The sequence below is a fragment of the Cricetulus griseus genome, assembly GCF_003668045.3.
Source record: "Cricetulus griseus strain 17A/GY chromosome 1 unlocalized genomic scaffold, alternate assembly CriGri-PICRH-1.0 chr1_0, whole genome shotgun sequence".
NCBI lineage: Eukaryota > Metazoa > Chordata > Mammalia > Rodentia > Cricetidae > Cricetulus > Cricetulus griseus.
In genome coordinates, this window is record NW_023276806.1 from 196,903,999 (window position 1) to 196,920,472 (window position 16,474).

At 41.9% G+C, this 16,474-nt stretch overlaps 2 protein-coding genes across 4 annotated transcripts in view; both read left to right on the forward strand.

Moving 5' to 3' along the window:
- The window catches only part of Tsga13 (testis specific 13), a 312,864-nt gene that overhangs the window by 250,763 nt on the left and 45,627 nt on the right, over positions 1 to 16,474 (forward strand). The window lies entirely within an intron of this gene.
- Positions 6,122 to 8,602, forward strand: Klf14 (Kruppel like factor 14). The gene has a single exon (XM_027391608.2). The coding sequence runs from the start codon at positions 6,122 to 6,124 to the stop codon at positions 7,106 to 7,108; it is 987 nt and encodes a 328-aa protein (XP_027247409.1). The 3' UTR covers positions 7,109 to 8,602.

Here is a 16,474-nt window from a genome sequence, read left to right on the forward strand (position 1 = left end):
GCTAAAGAACCAAGAAATGAAGAAAGCCCTGAAGAATGTCGGATGACAGAAGCCAAGAGAAGTGTTGCTTCAGGGTTGCTCAACTGCTCTGAGAGCTCCGGTCACTGATGGCTGGATTTAGCAATGAAAGGATCCATGTTATGTATTTATTTTTTCTCTTCTAAGCAAGATTTTATTGTGGTAAAATACCTATAACCAAGTTTACCATTCTCAAACAGACAGCTCAGTGGTGCTGAGCAGAGACACACAGGGAGGTATCTGCGTTATCTTAACAAGGGCGATCTCTGTAGGAAAGAGAGCTAGATGCTGGCTTTAGTGAATTTAGCAATTCAGGAGGGTAAGGAAGTGGTGTCAGAGACCGCATTCAGGCGTGAGAGACGGCGTGGCTCTGAAAGGCAATATAGTTATGTTGGCTGCTCCACTGAGGGGGAGGATTTTTTAAATTAAGGCTATTAGTCCATTATTTAATATTGACTCAAATTATGCTGTAAAGAAGAAAGGACAAAAGATGCTGCCGAGGGAGAAAGCATGTGGCAAACTGAAATGGGAAGAAAAAAGGGTAATGGGCTAGAACAGTAAGGGACCTGCTTTTGACAAAATGGAGGGAGGGAGCCTGAACCAGATGCAGATGGAACCTCAGTGTTTCCAGGAAGCTGTCTTTTTGAGATTGGTGGTCATTCATCTATCCTGTGTGTATTTGTTGAATTCCTACTCCTTTCCCTCACTGAATCATTAGGTCAAAGGGGATGTTGAGATGGCTGGCCTTCCAGGACATCTGTGTGACTGTGGCATTCCTGGGAGCCTCTGAATGGGCTTGCAAGATTATTTTAGTAACATTTCTTTCAAGGCCACTGTATACATCACATTGAGAAATTACCCTTATTCTACTTTTCATTTCAAATAATCCTCAATTGTACTTCCAAGAGCCAAATCCCAGGAGCTTACACAATAAACATTAGCTACAGAATAGCTCAAGTGACCTAACAGCAGGGAAATTCAGGAAGGGCGCCCCTCTGAAAACTGAATGTTTGAGAAATCACAGTGAAGTGTGACACTCAGCACAAGTGTCAGGGATTAAAAAAAAACAAACACAGAAAGTAAACATGTATCTCTATATTAAAAGAAACAGATACTGTCAGCCAAAGCTGCCCATTTGAAAGGATCATGGACAAATACCAACAGGCTCGTAAAAAATATAAATAAACCTTTGTTTATTTAGGAGAAAAAAATCACTATATATGTGTGTGGTGTGTGTATGTGTGTGTGGTGGTGTGTGGTGTGTGTGTGTGTGTGTGTGTGTGTGTGTGTGGTGTGTGGTGTGTGTGTGTGTGTGTGTGTGTGTGTGTGTGTGTGTGTGTGGTGTGTGTGTGGTGTGGTGTGTGTGTGTGTGTGTGTGTGTGTGTGTGTGTGTGTGTGTGTGTGTGTGGTGTGTGTGTGTGGTGTGTGTGTGTGTGTGTGTGTGTGGTGTGTGGTGTGTGTGTGTGGTGTGTGTGTGTGTGGTGTGTGTGTGTGTGTGTGTGTGTGTGGTGTGTGTGTGGTGTGTGTGTGTGGTGTGTGTGGGGTGTGTGTGTGTGTGTGTGTGTGTAGTAAAAATGGAGTATGACAACAAACATAGTAGTAGTACATGTTAACGTGAGAGAATATGAGCCAAATTTCAAAATTTTGGAGATTTGAATATATCTTTTTAAGAGAAATCTGAATTACCAAAATGGTTTAGAGGACTAAAGAAATTGCATTAAAATTTCAAAACATGGTAGCCTTACAGATGAACTTCACTAGACATTCAAGGAAATAATATCTCTCAGAGACTGTCAGAGAAAATGGGAAAAGAAAGAAAAATTTCCAAATGCATTTTTGCAGAGGTACTATAACACTGACACCAGACAACAGCCAAGCACAGTATAATAAAGGGAAATCCTAAGCCTTCACTTATGAATAAATTGCTAAAATAAAATATTACAGGCTGCTTGGGGCAGTGTATTAAAAATACAACAGTAGACTATAGAAAGCACTGTTGTTTTAGAGATTCAACAGGCTTACATTAGAAAAATCTGTCAATGTGACCTGTTGCTTTAGCATACCAACAACAAAACCTATAACTGCCTCAACAGTCTGAGAAAAAAATATATAATAAAAATGTCAGTATCCATCTCAAGTTTTTAAAATAGTCCTACTTTAAGCACTATAGGAAAAAAAAAAAAGAGCTACCCTAACCTGATAAAGGGCTACTATATAAAAAATTCACAGCAAAGATGGACAATAGATATATTTTCAATGAGACAGAAAGGGGTGCTTATTAACACTCTGGCTGTACTGGGGTCCCAGCACATGCAGTGAGATTAAGTGAGATTAATCAGGGAAAGGGTGTTATTTACAGATAACATGATCATTTACATGAAAAATACAAAAGTCCTCTAAAAATAAGCCAATGAGAATGTTTGCCTTTTAAACAAGATCATTAGCCCTTTCAAAAACAGCAATCAACAAATTTAATTTTTAATAAAGAAATTACCCCACTGTCATGATAACAAAAGCTGTAAGGTTCCCTGCCTGGGGTTGGGGGAGTGAGGGGCTAACAAATAGCCACAAGCATTTTGCAAACAAATTATAAAATGCTTGAAAACTCAGAATAATATTCATGAACTGGGTCGCTGGGCTTCATAAAAATGTCATAGCTCCTCAAATTGTAAAGTTAACCCAGCAAAATACAAAAACAAAAGACAAAAGCTTTTCTTTAGAATTTGACAGGCTGATGCTAAAGTTAGTATAGAAGGGAAGTGTAAAAATGGTCAGGGCAGCTGTAAAAAGTGAACAAGGAAAGAACACATCCTTCTGCATTTCAAGAGTAATTATCAAGCCATCATGATTAAGACTTACTATCAAGCCATGGTAATTCAGAGTGTGCTATTGGTTCAGAATTGGTTTGGTCCATGGAAAAGGACAAAGTAGAAACACTTCCATGAATATATGGAAATTTAATTTACAGTCATGGTGGTATTGCACATTAATAGGGACATGATGACTGCTTAGTAAATCAGGTCACAGCAGGCTTTCCATGGTGGGGGAGAGGGGACTGAAATCAATTCCTGCTTTACACCAAGCTTTTCACACTAGACATCAGAGAGAAAGACAGAAGCTGCTGTCTTCATGCATCAGGTGTGGAGGTGTTCTTTAATGATACAGAGGCAACAAAAACTGTTGTTGTTATTTCTAAGGATTAGTGTGCCCACAACTACATTTTACATTTTCTGTAATACAGAAGACATCAAAAGTTAAAAGACAAGCTATAGATTGGGACAATATGTTTAATGTGTACACGCATGGAACACTATAAATCCAGGGGATGAAAGGTAAAAAGCATGCATAGCCTATTGGAAAAATGACAAAGGCTGTGAAAAAACAAATCACAGACTCAGAAACTTCAACAGCCAATAAATACATGGAAAAATGCCCAGCCTCACTAGCAGTGAGGGAAATTCAAATAAAATAACAAGATACTGGCTATTTTTTAAAAAAATCAAATTGGTAGAAATAAGTCTGAATCTAGAAGTGTTTCCTATCACTTGAGGGAGATGGAACCTCTCACCCACTACCGATGGGTGTGAAAACTGGAGAGTCACTTGGCAGTGCCTAGTGACTCCCTCCATGAGTGCTGTCTAGCAAGCTGCAACTAGGTATACACATGCAGAAAGCATTCCATATGTGCAAGAGAAACATGCACCAGTAATATCAAAATATTGGCTGCAACTCCAGCATTCATCAATAGGACCGTGAAAAACAGGACACATTCATATGCATGGATCTACGAAGGGAAAATTAAAATGAATGAACTGCATTTATATTTACCAACATGAATAGGAAAAATAAAAACATACCAAGAAGGAAGAAACAAGCTGCAGAGTAATATATATATATATATATATATATATATATATATGTATATATATATACATATATATATATATCCTAAAACCATGTGTATGCATTTTTAAAAAGCAATATCCCATATAGATTCCTATGCAGTTGCAAATGTGCAGCCTAAACTGCAAAGCTGCATACCAAATTCATGATAGTGTCTGCCTTTGGGGTAAAGGTGCAGAAAACTGACAGGGAGGCATGCAAAAGGGACTTTAATTTTATCAGAAATGTCAAATAGCTCAAATTAGAAAAGATCTGAAACAGATATGACAAAATGATAACATTTATCAATTACAGAAGACAGGTACACTTGAATTTTCTTCTTTCAGCATTTAAAAACATCTTTACATGCTTTTCTAAATCATAAATTAAAAGGGAAAACAGGTAGTAAATCATTCTGATAGAATTTTCATGTACAGGTTGTTGCAGCATCTGAAAATTTGAGGTAAATACCTTTAGCAAAAAAAAAAAAAAACCCATCAGTTTTAGAACTGGGTCCCTTTAATAACAATACAGATGCCAATATTATTATAAGGCTGCTGAAATGAACGAGCAGCTCTGCAGGTATCAGCACAAAAATCACGTTGGGAAAAGCAAGCTGCACAGTGACATGTGCTGCACCTAACATTTATTAAAAATTATAAATACGTTAACCAGGCTGCACGTGCAGGGTTACACACAGAGGTGGCTGGGCAACAAAGTTCAGCGTGCCTTAGAAGGAGATACACTTCCCGATAGTGACCAGTGAAGGGGGAAATGAACGGTCCGGGGAGGAGAGAAGTGACAGGCAGCCCTCTCTGACTGTTTAATATAAATGAAAAATGTGAAGCAAACACGACAAAAATAGCGTATTTGATTATTCCAGTCATTAAGTATATGGGCATATGTTATTCCTGATGCATGTGTATCATTTTAATTTTCCAGAGGGGAAAAAATACTGAAGCATTGCAAACAAAATGCACATAATTTAATATTATAAAAGTACAGCCTGTGTATATCCCAAACTGTGGTGGGACTTTAATTAGAAATTATCCTGTTTATTTCTGTGGGTTTTTTAATTTTAAAAAAAGGGGGGGCAGCAAATAAAGCAGTGAAGACATGTAAAAGAAATCATTCATATTTTTGATTATAAAAAAAGAAAAAGCCCCCCCACAATCATAAACCTCCGGGTGAACATTCTATACCGTTTTGCTGCATTTTCTTATTTTTAATTTTTTGTCAAAAAAGAAATAAAAGCCGTTGCCTAATTGGAAACGTGACTTTCTATTATTAAAATTGTGGGAGTCCATTTTAATGTGTTTATCTCGCTGCTAGTCTGTAATTTATATTTCATCGCGGAAATTTGTTTGTGTGCCTGTGACAGGTTAATGCCGTTTAAACGCGCATTTTTCTTTCGTTGCTTGAATAGTTAAATCGTTACTCGGAGGATTTTAAGTTTCTATTTCAAGCCGAGAGGATTCTTCGCTCTCGCTAGGGTTAAAACCGTTTCTGATTCAAACTGCTGCTAGTTAATAGCGGCTACGTGGTGGATCTATTTAGGACGCGGCTGCCGACCGGGCATTAACAGTCGAGCTGCTAAATGCGAAAACTTTGTTTCGCCCCCGTTTCTTTTGGATGCAGACTTGGGGCTATTTTCAATTTGAGCAGCGAGCGAGCGGCGGACGCGAGACAAACGCAATTCCAGCTCACTTCGCCAGCGCGATCGCGTTTGCGAAGCGAAAGACAAGTCAGGTATTGACGCGGCTTTTTCTCGGCCCCCCTTAAAAGAAAGTTTCTGGGACTCTGCCGGACACCCGGCTGGCTGGGGACCAGGGGCGCGGGGGGCGAGGCAGGCAGGCTGCCCAGAAGTTGCGATCCGGCACTTGCGCGCATTGAAATTACCTGGCTCGCCAGCAGCGGAGAGAAAGCGCAGACAAGATAATTTCTCAGGCTGCTGGGAATGCCTTAGTCCGCGCGGCCGCGCGATCCAGGGGTATCCTCGGGCCAGGGCGGGTCCCCACCACCCCCGCAACTCCTGCGGGGCAGGACACGCCGAGCGGGCCAGCTTAGACACCGGCAATAGCGGTTTGGGACAGTGAGCGTCACGCCCCCGGGTCCCGCAGCTCGAGCGGCTCGAAGAGGCGGGACGGACGCTCCCGGGGACTCTCCTGGCCGCGGCTCGCCGCGCTCGGACGGCGCTCGCCCGCGAACGGGCGCCGCCGGCATGTTGGCGGCCGTGGCTTGCCTGGACTACTTCGCAGCCGAGTGCCTGGTGTCTATGTCCACTGGGGCGGTGGTGCACCAGCGCGCAACGGAGCCCGAAGGTGCCAATGCAGCGGCTGCCCCCCAGGTGGGTGCGGTGTCCCGGGAGTCAGCGGGGACGGGTGCCGGGGCACGGGGGGTGCTGTGGGTACCCCCAGTCCTCCAGGTCCCCGCCCCCAGCCCCGGCGAGGATGATGGAGCGCCCCACCTGCTGGCTGCGAGCGCCTTGGCGGATCTGAGCTGCGGTGCCCGGGAAAGCACCCGGGAGGACCCGGGAGAAGCTCCGTGTGCCTCAACTAGCTGCAGCGAGCCGACCTGGAGCTCCAGCCCCACGGGGGGCCCCGAGGCGGTCCAGGCCTTTTTGGAGGAGGAGCTCTACGGCGCTGAGAGCTCCTGTGGCGAGCCTGCCATCCAGGGTGCTCCTGAGGTCCCAGGGGACCCCGAAAACAGCGAAAACAGCGGAGAAGTGCCCGAGGGGCCCCCAGGGGCCCAACCCACGCCAGCAACGGGCCCTACGTTCCGGAGGAGGCCGATTACACCCGCATCCAAGCGACATCAGTGCGCCTTCCCGGGCTGCAACAAAGCCTATTACAAGTCTTCGCACCTCAAGTCACACCAGCGCACCCACACGGGGGAGCGCCCGTTCTCCTGTGATTGGCTCGACTGCGACAAGAAGTTTACGCGCTCTGACGAGCTGGCCCGCCACTACAGAACCCACACCGGTGAAAAGCGCTTCTCCTGTCCGCTGTGCCCCAAGCAGTTCTCCCGGAGCGACCACTTGACCAAGCACGCCCGTCGCCATCCAACTTACCATCCCGACATGATTGAGTACCGGGGTCGTCGTCGCACTCCCCGCCCTGAGCCACCACCCCCAGCAGTGGTGGAAAGCTCTGGTTCCGAATCCAGCTCCTGCTCTGGCCAGGAGACCAGCTTCACTGCTTGCCTGTAGGACTGTCCTTGCTGTCTGTCTTTCCCTCGAGCACAACCCCCCCCCCCCAGGCCATTGTCCTTGCCTTCTCTCTGTCCGTTCCTATTTTCCAGGGTCGTTAGACCAAGGCACAGACTGGTTGCTCCGCTCTGAGGATGGGTTCTAGACAAGCTTGTCGGACTCTGGAGAGGGACTGGGAGCCAGAAGAAGTCTTGCAACGCAATTGCCACCTGAAAGGAGCGGTTGCTTCAAAACAGCTTGCAAGAAACCAGCATACTGAGGATTCTTCCGGCCATGTATGTCACCAGAGATGTAAAACTGAATTCTCGGACGCTTGAGGATCTCCCAGTCCCAAGGACTCTGGTGTCTCACCCATTGACCAGGGCGGACCTTGGAGAGGGTGTCCAGGGTGGTAGTCTTGGCAATGTCCAGACTTGGATGATGAGAGGCCTTTGGAAACAGAAAGTATTTCTATTTCTGTAAACAGCAATGTTTACTAATTTATTGTATTGTCTTTTAACAAGAATTCCAGGTTTGTGGGAGGCTGATGTCTCTCACTCTCCCACTTGCCCCAGCTGCCTCTGCTTTGTGGATATATGGCTGGGATATGCTTTTTGGTGCCTGGGAAGTGCTTTGAGTCTGCTTGCAGTTCCTATAGTGTAATGTGGAACCCTGCGCTTGCATTGTAACCCCTTTCCTTTTTAAAAGTTCCTTCTTAGGGGTGGTAACTTTCTGGCCCAGGATTATGAGGAGATTGGTTAAGCAATTAGAAAACAACCATAATAGCACCAGAGAGAAACAGCTGGTCTGAAAAATTTCTCCTTCACCTAGAAGGCAAGCCCGAGTAACTTTTGGGTGGAACAGGTGCAAAACAAGACTTTTTACAACCATTGATAGCTGTTCAGAGAAATAGAGATGAATGTTCCTGATGCCCCGCCCTAAGTAATCTCAGACGTAGCAGAGACTACCCACCTCTCAGTGGCTAAGTAGGGCTTAATTTCCGTGGAGGTCTGCACATTGTTTTTGTTACAGGTGAACTGGTGGGGGGGGGTGAGAGATTGGTTTATTTTAGAGAGCTGCTGTCTTGGATTTGGGGAAGGAGCAGCTAGATAATAGCTACTATTAAATAGGAGCATCTTTCTCTAAGAACAGTCTTAAGTTACAACCTCAGGGCCCCTCTGCCCCTTGAAGGACTCTGACATCAGAAGGATTTTTCTGTGGTGTGTCCCAGCTACTGTGGATTGAAATCTGTGTGCGTGTGTGTATGTGCTGTGCTGCTTCCATTAAATATGAGGCCAAAAGGCCTTTCCTAACCTGATGAGGTTCCCTCCCGATGATCCCCTCCTGGATATCTTATGCCTGTGCATCAATCAACTTGTAAAGGATGTTGTAATCTCATGGAATCATAAGAAGCTCCTGATTAAGCAGCTTGCTTTCCCCTGTTTTATAGGTTAAAATGCTGAAGCTTAAATCATCTTAAAAGTTGTATGCTAAGTTTCTGGCAAGACCTGTGAGTAAAAGTAAAGTGTTTGACTTGGAAATGGCTCTCCTGTGTGCTTGTGTCTTCATTTTCTCACCCCCTGGGACTTTAGACAAAAGGGACCTATTGCCACATCCTGTTTTCTACTGCTGCTACAAATCTTTAATGTTGAGTGGTTACCTGAGTCCTTTAGCCACTATATTTAATACCCAAACCTTTTCCTTTTCCTTCCTTCCTCTGCCCCTCCCTCCCTCTCTTTCTTTCCTTTTTTCCTTTCCCTTTCTTTCTTTCTTTCTTTCTTTCTTTCTTTCTTTCTTTCTTTCTTTCTTTTTTGAGACATGGTTTAACTATGAATCTGGAACTCACTCTAACTGGACTGGAACTCACAGAGATCTGCCTGTCCCTGCCTCCCAAGTGCTGGGATTAAAGGCGTGTGCCACCACCACTGGGCTCCAAATCCCTTTCTTAACAGGTTAAGTCCATTCTCATGTCCACACTCTGTGATTTTGAAGTGAGAATCTTTGGCATCTTGGGAGAAACTTTGCTTTGGAGCTGATAGACAGACTCTTAGTATCATCTGTCTTATTTTTCTGGTCCTGGGCATTCAGGTATCCGTGAGAGAATAAATGGTCACGAACATAGCATTGGAATGATACTAGGTTCTCATAAACCATGTGAGGGAGGGATCCTTGGATTCCACCAAAGAAGGTGGCCTATAATTCTCAAGAGGCTCTGTGTTTTATAATGAGGGCAGGAAAAGCAGGTGGGATTGCCCTTGGATTACACAAAGAGGAAAACCCCCTAACTTTAAAGGTGATTTTTTTTTTCCGTTTTTCAAGACAGGGTTTCTCTGTGTAGCTTTGGAGCCTATCCTGGCACTTGCTCTGGAGACTAGGCTGGCTTCAAACTCACAGAGATCCGCCTGCCTCTGCTGGGATTAAAGGCGTGCACCACCACCGCCCGGCTCTAGAAGTGATTTTTTTTTTTTTTTTAAATAGGAAGAGGCCTCCTTTTGCTTGTCTGTTTCTTCAAGTGCAGCTAGATAGTTGGGTCCTGTGGGGCCCAGTGACCTAAGGTTTTTCCTTTATCCCTCTCAGTAGAGCATCCACTAGTGGGTAAGTAAACTAAAGAAGCTAATAGAACTCCTATGAACTATTCTGGAATTAAGTTTTAAAAATATTTGGATTTTTAACTGGTACATGACTTTAAATTTTCAATAATGTCCACAGTAGAACTCCCCCTGGGGACTTTTGTTTGGTAACGCCCTCTGGCACTCAACTGCTATCACACTCAGGACAAATGTAAGAGACTTTTAAAATGGTTTTTCTTGATCTGAGTATTATTCTTTGCACTCCAGCAGTTTTTGAGGAATAGTTGTTAATGAGGCATTTCTGTTTCTACTTGGAAATGTATCTGGGGGCTAGTTGGATTTGGGCTGAACCTCTGTGTCCTTAGGCCCCCCCTTTCTCCTCAGATCTGATATAGAATGAACTAGTAACAGAATCTATTAATAAAAATCTTCTTGGAAGCTGGGAACTAATTCCAAGTCAGACCTTGGGTGTGAGATAAATGTATTCACTACCTTGCTTAGAGGAGGTAAAGGGGACAGGGACTCCACCTATGGAGGCAATGGCTGCCATGTCTCTATTTCTCTGTGCTTTTTCAAGCAAGGAATTATTTTGTTATATTTCTCTTTGCCCTATCTATCTCTCACTTCTCCCATAAGAAAAAGATTACATTCTCTACTTGAGACATAAGGAATCAAGTCATTGTGCACACATTCTTCATCCCTGCTCAGATGAATACACACTGCTCAGATTCTGAGTTCATGAGGTCATCACACTTGCTGAGACCAAGGTCTGCCTTACAGAGGCAGGCCTGAAGAGCATCTGTGTCTTAACTACTTTGAGGACACCATCCCAATGCTGGCATCTAGGTATTTCCTTTCTATGTCTTCCTTCGGGTGGGTCATCCCAAGTCTAAGAATTGGGTGATGATGGGGAGACAGGGTATTAGAATGACCTTATTGAGCATGAAATAGATTTATCGGTATTTTAATTTTGTTATATATATGTATATATATCCTTTAATTCCTAACATATTTAAGTGTGCCTTTGACGTTAAATCTTGATTAGGCACCCTGACTGGAGTTGAAGGACTGAAACAGGATGTCTAATTCGCTGGGCCACAGTTTTAATGCTTTAGTTAGCTTGAATCTTGCAGTTCTTTGAGTTGTTCAAGTCCAAACAGCTTATGTTAACGATTTTTTTAAAACCTTTAAATCATTACTTTTGAAAAGCATTGGAGATTTGCAAAAAACGGGCTGCATAAGAGACTGTGTCTGGTCTTGATTCTCGTAGACATGGTTGAGACAGCCTTGATGCACTTGAAACCATCAGTTTTTGCTACCTTTATTCCCAACTTCAGTGGGAAGTGGTGATGTTAGGTTACAAACTCCCCCTACACTTCAGAGCACATGCTTAGAAGGCCCTTGCACTAAAATTGTGCTAGAGATGATCACACAGCACTAGATCCATTTTCCAAACTTGATTCTCCCTGATCTTGATCCGAATTGAATCTTTCTGTAGAGTTAAAGAAGGACTGATGGGAGGAATCAAGTTTTCTTTTTTAAAAAAAATTTATTTATTTACATTAGAAACAATCTTATTTTACATATCAATCCCAGTTCCCTCTCCCTCCCATGCCCCCCACTGGCTTCCCATCCCACCCCCATCCACTCCCCAGGGAGGGTGAGGCCTTCTGTGGGGGTTCATCAAAGTCTGTCACCTCGTTTGGGGGAGGGTCTAGGCCCTCCTCCGTGCGTCTGGGCTGAGAGAGTGTCCCTCCATGGGGAAAGGGTTCCCAAAGGGACCAAGTTTCCTACTTCATATGGAGGAAGTGCTGTTTGTGTTTGTTCCTCGTTGTTGCTAGCTTTGTGGACTGTGTAAATAAACTCCCAAAACGGAATTTCAGGGACCTACTCAGTTGAAATTCTGTGTTCAAACACAGAGAAATGATGGATTTTATCATAAGTACACAAAAAAGAATGGAGTGTACAATACATGGAGGCTTAAGGAAGAGAGAAGCAAGGCCATTACAATCCCAGAGGCAGAAAAGATATTTAATAAATTGTTTAGACACTTCTGCCTCTACCAATCATGTATTTAAGATACAGAATTCAAAAAAGAAGCAGGGAATTAGTGAAAAATAAAGGGAAGTGGTTGATTAAGCTAGAGGAAATGGATTTATTAAAAAGAAATATTTTAGTTTTGGGCGATAATATTGATGTAAAAGAAAAATAGAATGCAGAGATAATAAATCTTAACGACAACATAGTAAAAAAGGATGACAGGATGACATTGTAGTCATTACTAAATCAGAGAAGGTGATTGGAAAGAGATTAACAGAAGAATGGAAGCAAGTTTTCAGAGAAATTCCCATCTCACTGGAGATCTCAGGTTTAAGAAAATTTTGGGGCCAGGAGGTAGTGGCCCATGCCTTTAATCCTAGCACTTGGGAGGCAGAGGCAGAGGCAGAGGCAGGTGGATCTCTGTGAGTTTGAGAACAGCCTGGTCTATTCCAGGACCGGGGCAAAGCACACAGAGAGACCCTGTCTTGAAAAACCAAAAAAAAAAAAAAAAAAAAAAAAAAAAAAAAAAAAAAAAAAAAAAAAGAAGAAAAAGAAAAGAAAATTTTGGGAAGTACTTGCTCTCATTATTTGCAGAGAATATACTGAGAACTAATATAGGAATACTACATGACTTGAAGAGTGAAATAAAATAATTAGATCTTCAGGAGAAAGTAGAAGACTCAGAAATATGTGCAAATAATTAATCAAATGAATTTAAGAAATTAAGGAAGAAAAAAAAGACATGAACATCTTAGTAGGCTCCAGAATAAGTATTTGTTAAAAATGAAACACCAATTTATGACTTAATTTACAAGGAAGCTAGTAGCAAAGGGTGATTGCTGAAATGGATAAAACAATATCTATCAAAAGCCTACTGCAAATATTAGATGGAGATGTTGAAAGTTTGCAAGCATTCTTACTGAATACGTGGTAAGATAAAATATCTTAATAGTCAAGTAGACAGTAACATAAAATACATGTAATAGATCCAAATTGCCTTAAAATATTATAATTTTGGGAGTCTAAAAGCAGAGTTCTACATAACTAAGATAAAAAGAGAGATTTAGCCAAAATATAGAACTAAATGAAACAGACAACATGATGCAGACCACGAATAACAAACACTGAGACTAGAAGTGTAGTCCACAGCCTGGGTAAAAAGAAAGGTTGAAAGTAAATAAACTGAGGTTTTTAACTATAGGAGAAAAGGAAAACAATCAAAAGCAAAGCAGACATGACATGGTGGCCCCCATATTCTCAGAAAAACAGTGGCCACAAAGTAGTTCGTTTTGTTTTGTTTTGCCTTTCATTTTTCAAAACAGGGTTTCTCTGTGGCTTTGGAGGCTGTCCTGGAAATAGCTCTCGTAGACCAAGCTGGTCTGGAACTCACAGAGATCCACCTGCCTCTGCCTCTGGAGTGCTAGGATTAAAGGCATGTGCCATCACCTCCCAATTCTTTGTTTTGTTTTGTTTTTGTTTTTCCACAAAGTGGTTTTTAACGAGGTTCTTAAATGGAGGGGGACCTCTAAGATGGTGGAGGTGACTCACAGAGCCTATAATACAAACATATACACACTGTATGTAGGATTTAAAATTCCATACAAGCTGGCCGGGCGTTGGTGGCACACACCTTTAATCCCAGCACTCGGGAGGCAGAGGCAGGTGGATCTCTGTGAGTTCAAGGCCAGCCTGGTCTCCAGAGTGAGTGCCAGGAAAGGCTCCAAAGCTACACAGAGAAACCCTGTCTCGAAAAACAAAACAAAACAAAACAAAATATTCCATACAAGCAGGAGGTGGGAAGTGATTATGAGGAGATCCAAAAATAAAACAAAATAAAATAAAACCCAATCTTAGTGGGATAATGTTTTTAAAAGAGTGGAAGAAGAAATTAGTGAGACAGAAGACAAAATTTATTCTTCCTTTAAAGTCCTAATAAAATCACTTTGTTTAAAGACAAATATGGATTAAAAATAGTAGAGCTGGCACAGAGACATTCTCAGGGAAAAAAGAAGGACAAAATCACATGCCACATGAGCAGAAGTTTTAATTATAAGAGAATAATCCGAATAACTTTGTATTAACTGAAGATGGTGCGCAATTTTATAAGAAGGGTATAGAATTTAAAAATGGCCTAAGATGATGTAGAAAAATCTGAAAGTGAAATAGTAGTAGAAGATCTATTCTCCAAAAGGTACCATGTTTAGGAAGTTGTATAAGCAAGTTATACAAATCTATAAAACATGGATTGCTTCATGGGGCTGGAGAGATGGCTCCAGGAATGGCTGCTCTTCCGGAGGACCAGGATTCATTTCCAGCCCCAACATGGTGGCTCACAACCATCTGTAACTACAGTCCTAGGGGATCTGGTGCCCTTTATGGATGCTTAAGAAAATAAATTATTTCTTTTATAAACTGCTCCAGAGCATAGAAAAAAAAAAGATGGAAGTCTATTTTTATATAGTTGATTCTGATACCTAAAAAGATAATTGGTAAGGAATAAATATACCTATTTAATCTATAAAAACAAGTGCAAAAATACTAAACAAAATATTAGAAATTAGAATCCAGCATCAAATGAAAAAGAAAAGCATCACAATCCATGAAGTCCATATCAACAAGGTATGATTAATTCAATAAAATGATATATTAACATAATGACTGAATAAAAACCATCAAGTATGTGTTCATATTTCAGCAGTCATCAATCAGAAACTATAATAGGCTACAATATTCCATACATGATAGAAACAAACAGCATTACAACGTCTATGGAGACAACTGTAAATTTCTTATTGAGTGGCAAAGCAAACAGGGTAACTAGTTAACGCCAAACACAATGGAGTCAGAACTAGACTGACAACAGGTAGTTTATTGAGGGGACAGTACTCGCCCAATGGCCAGTGACCAGGGTTACACCGAATCCGGAATGACCTGCAGATGTCCGCTCAGCCAAGCAGGAGAGAGAAAAGAGGGCCATGTGCCTGCCTGTCTGCTACTTAAACCCTTGCTACATCACTCTGACCACGCCCACGTGGGCACCTGTGGCCAGCCCCCAGCAGGCATGGTCAGCAGTACCTCTAAACAGGATTACTTCCCCATGACTCTTGTTGTTTCCCTTCCTTTTTTTTTTTTTTTTCTTTTTCTTTTTTGAGCCAGGGGCCTCAAGCATACTAGGCAAACTACATAGCTCAGCCCTCATGGAGCTTTTTTAGAAAGAAATACCTTAGAAGGACCAGAAGAAAAGAAGGGAAACTGTTTCAGTGGATGTCAACATATTATAATGAAGGGATTGAACCACCATAAAACAGTATAGTAACTGACAAATGGATGAGAAGAATTGAATAAAGACCCCACAAATAAGCCTGTGAATAGAGTTCCTGATGGATAGGAACAAAGACACTTCATTTAAGTACAGGAGCTGATCAATGATACAGAAACAATTGATTAATCACGAGGAAAGGAAAGAAGCATTGTTCTCTATCATACAGCTTTCAAAAAGATAAATTCCTCATGGTAAATACTTAAACCATTTAAAGTTAAGAAACTAATTGGTTAAAAATGCTGGCAAATGCCTCTATTGTTGTTAAACAAGAAAAGTTGTCTTGGTTATGATACAATTTTATTTTTATGTATTGAGTTATTTATTGTGGGGTTAGGTCTTGAACACAGGGTCTCATGTGTGCTGTGAAAAAAAATCAAGAAGGAAAAGAATTTGGCTAAATCAAAATTTAAAAGTAGTTTATATTTGAAAACCAGTAAGTAAGTAAATATCAAGCTATACTCTGAAAAAAACAATAGCGATCTGAATGCCCAGAATACATTAAGAGCTGAAACCTCAGGAGAGGAAGCACTAGACTCATATAGACTCACACACACACACAAAGTGGCCAAAGTATAGGCATGTAAAGAAAAGTGCAGCTTTAAGAGAGACAGGAGCATCGTCCCTTGCAAAGGTGAGTCAGTTAAAAAGGATAACATTTTTAAAATATCTTAAAGGGAAGAAAGTTAATATTTAAAAACCAGAATCATCCAGGTACTGTGGCTCACCCTACAATCCCAGCATTCAGGAGACAGAAGCAGGGAAGTTCAGAGTTTATGCCAGTGTGAGCTACATAATGAGACCCTGTGTGAGAAAATATATAAACGCAGGTGTTGGGGTACGGAAACATGCACTAGGTAAATGTTAATAAAGCAAGTAAATGTGACATGCTACAATATCAAGTGCAAATTCAAAGCACAAATCATTAGTGGGATAAATATAGGCTTATTTTATATAGAAAGAAGTGTACCAAGAATCCAAGGGAACCGAGGGCCTCTTGCCTCTCTGGAGGGCTACCAGCTCAGGAGCTGTTCTATCGCTGGGGCAAAGGGTTCTGTCTCCACTACTCCTGTGGCTGTAATTGCTCTGCATGTGCAGAGGTAGCAAATGTCAACACAGGCTAAGTCACAGAGGAACAATGTGGATCCTTTGAGAAAATCTCCCTACCCCTTCTCCACAATTCACATGCCCATCTTAGTTGCTCGGAGCAGCTATTGAGGACTCAAAGTTTCACCCTGCACACTAGTGGCCCTTTCAAAATTTCTAGCTCTGTAAAGGGAGCAAAACCAAATGTATATACACTTGCAAATCAATTTGAAGGAAAAGAAAAACCTGTTGTGTTCTTTCTTATCTATAGCTACCTGCCTTTAATTAATGAGCTTCTACTCCCATTAGTGACAGGAAAAATGCAAATTTGTCAATTAAGGTAACAGAATTAATTTCTATTTCAATTTGTCA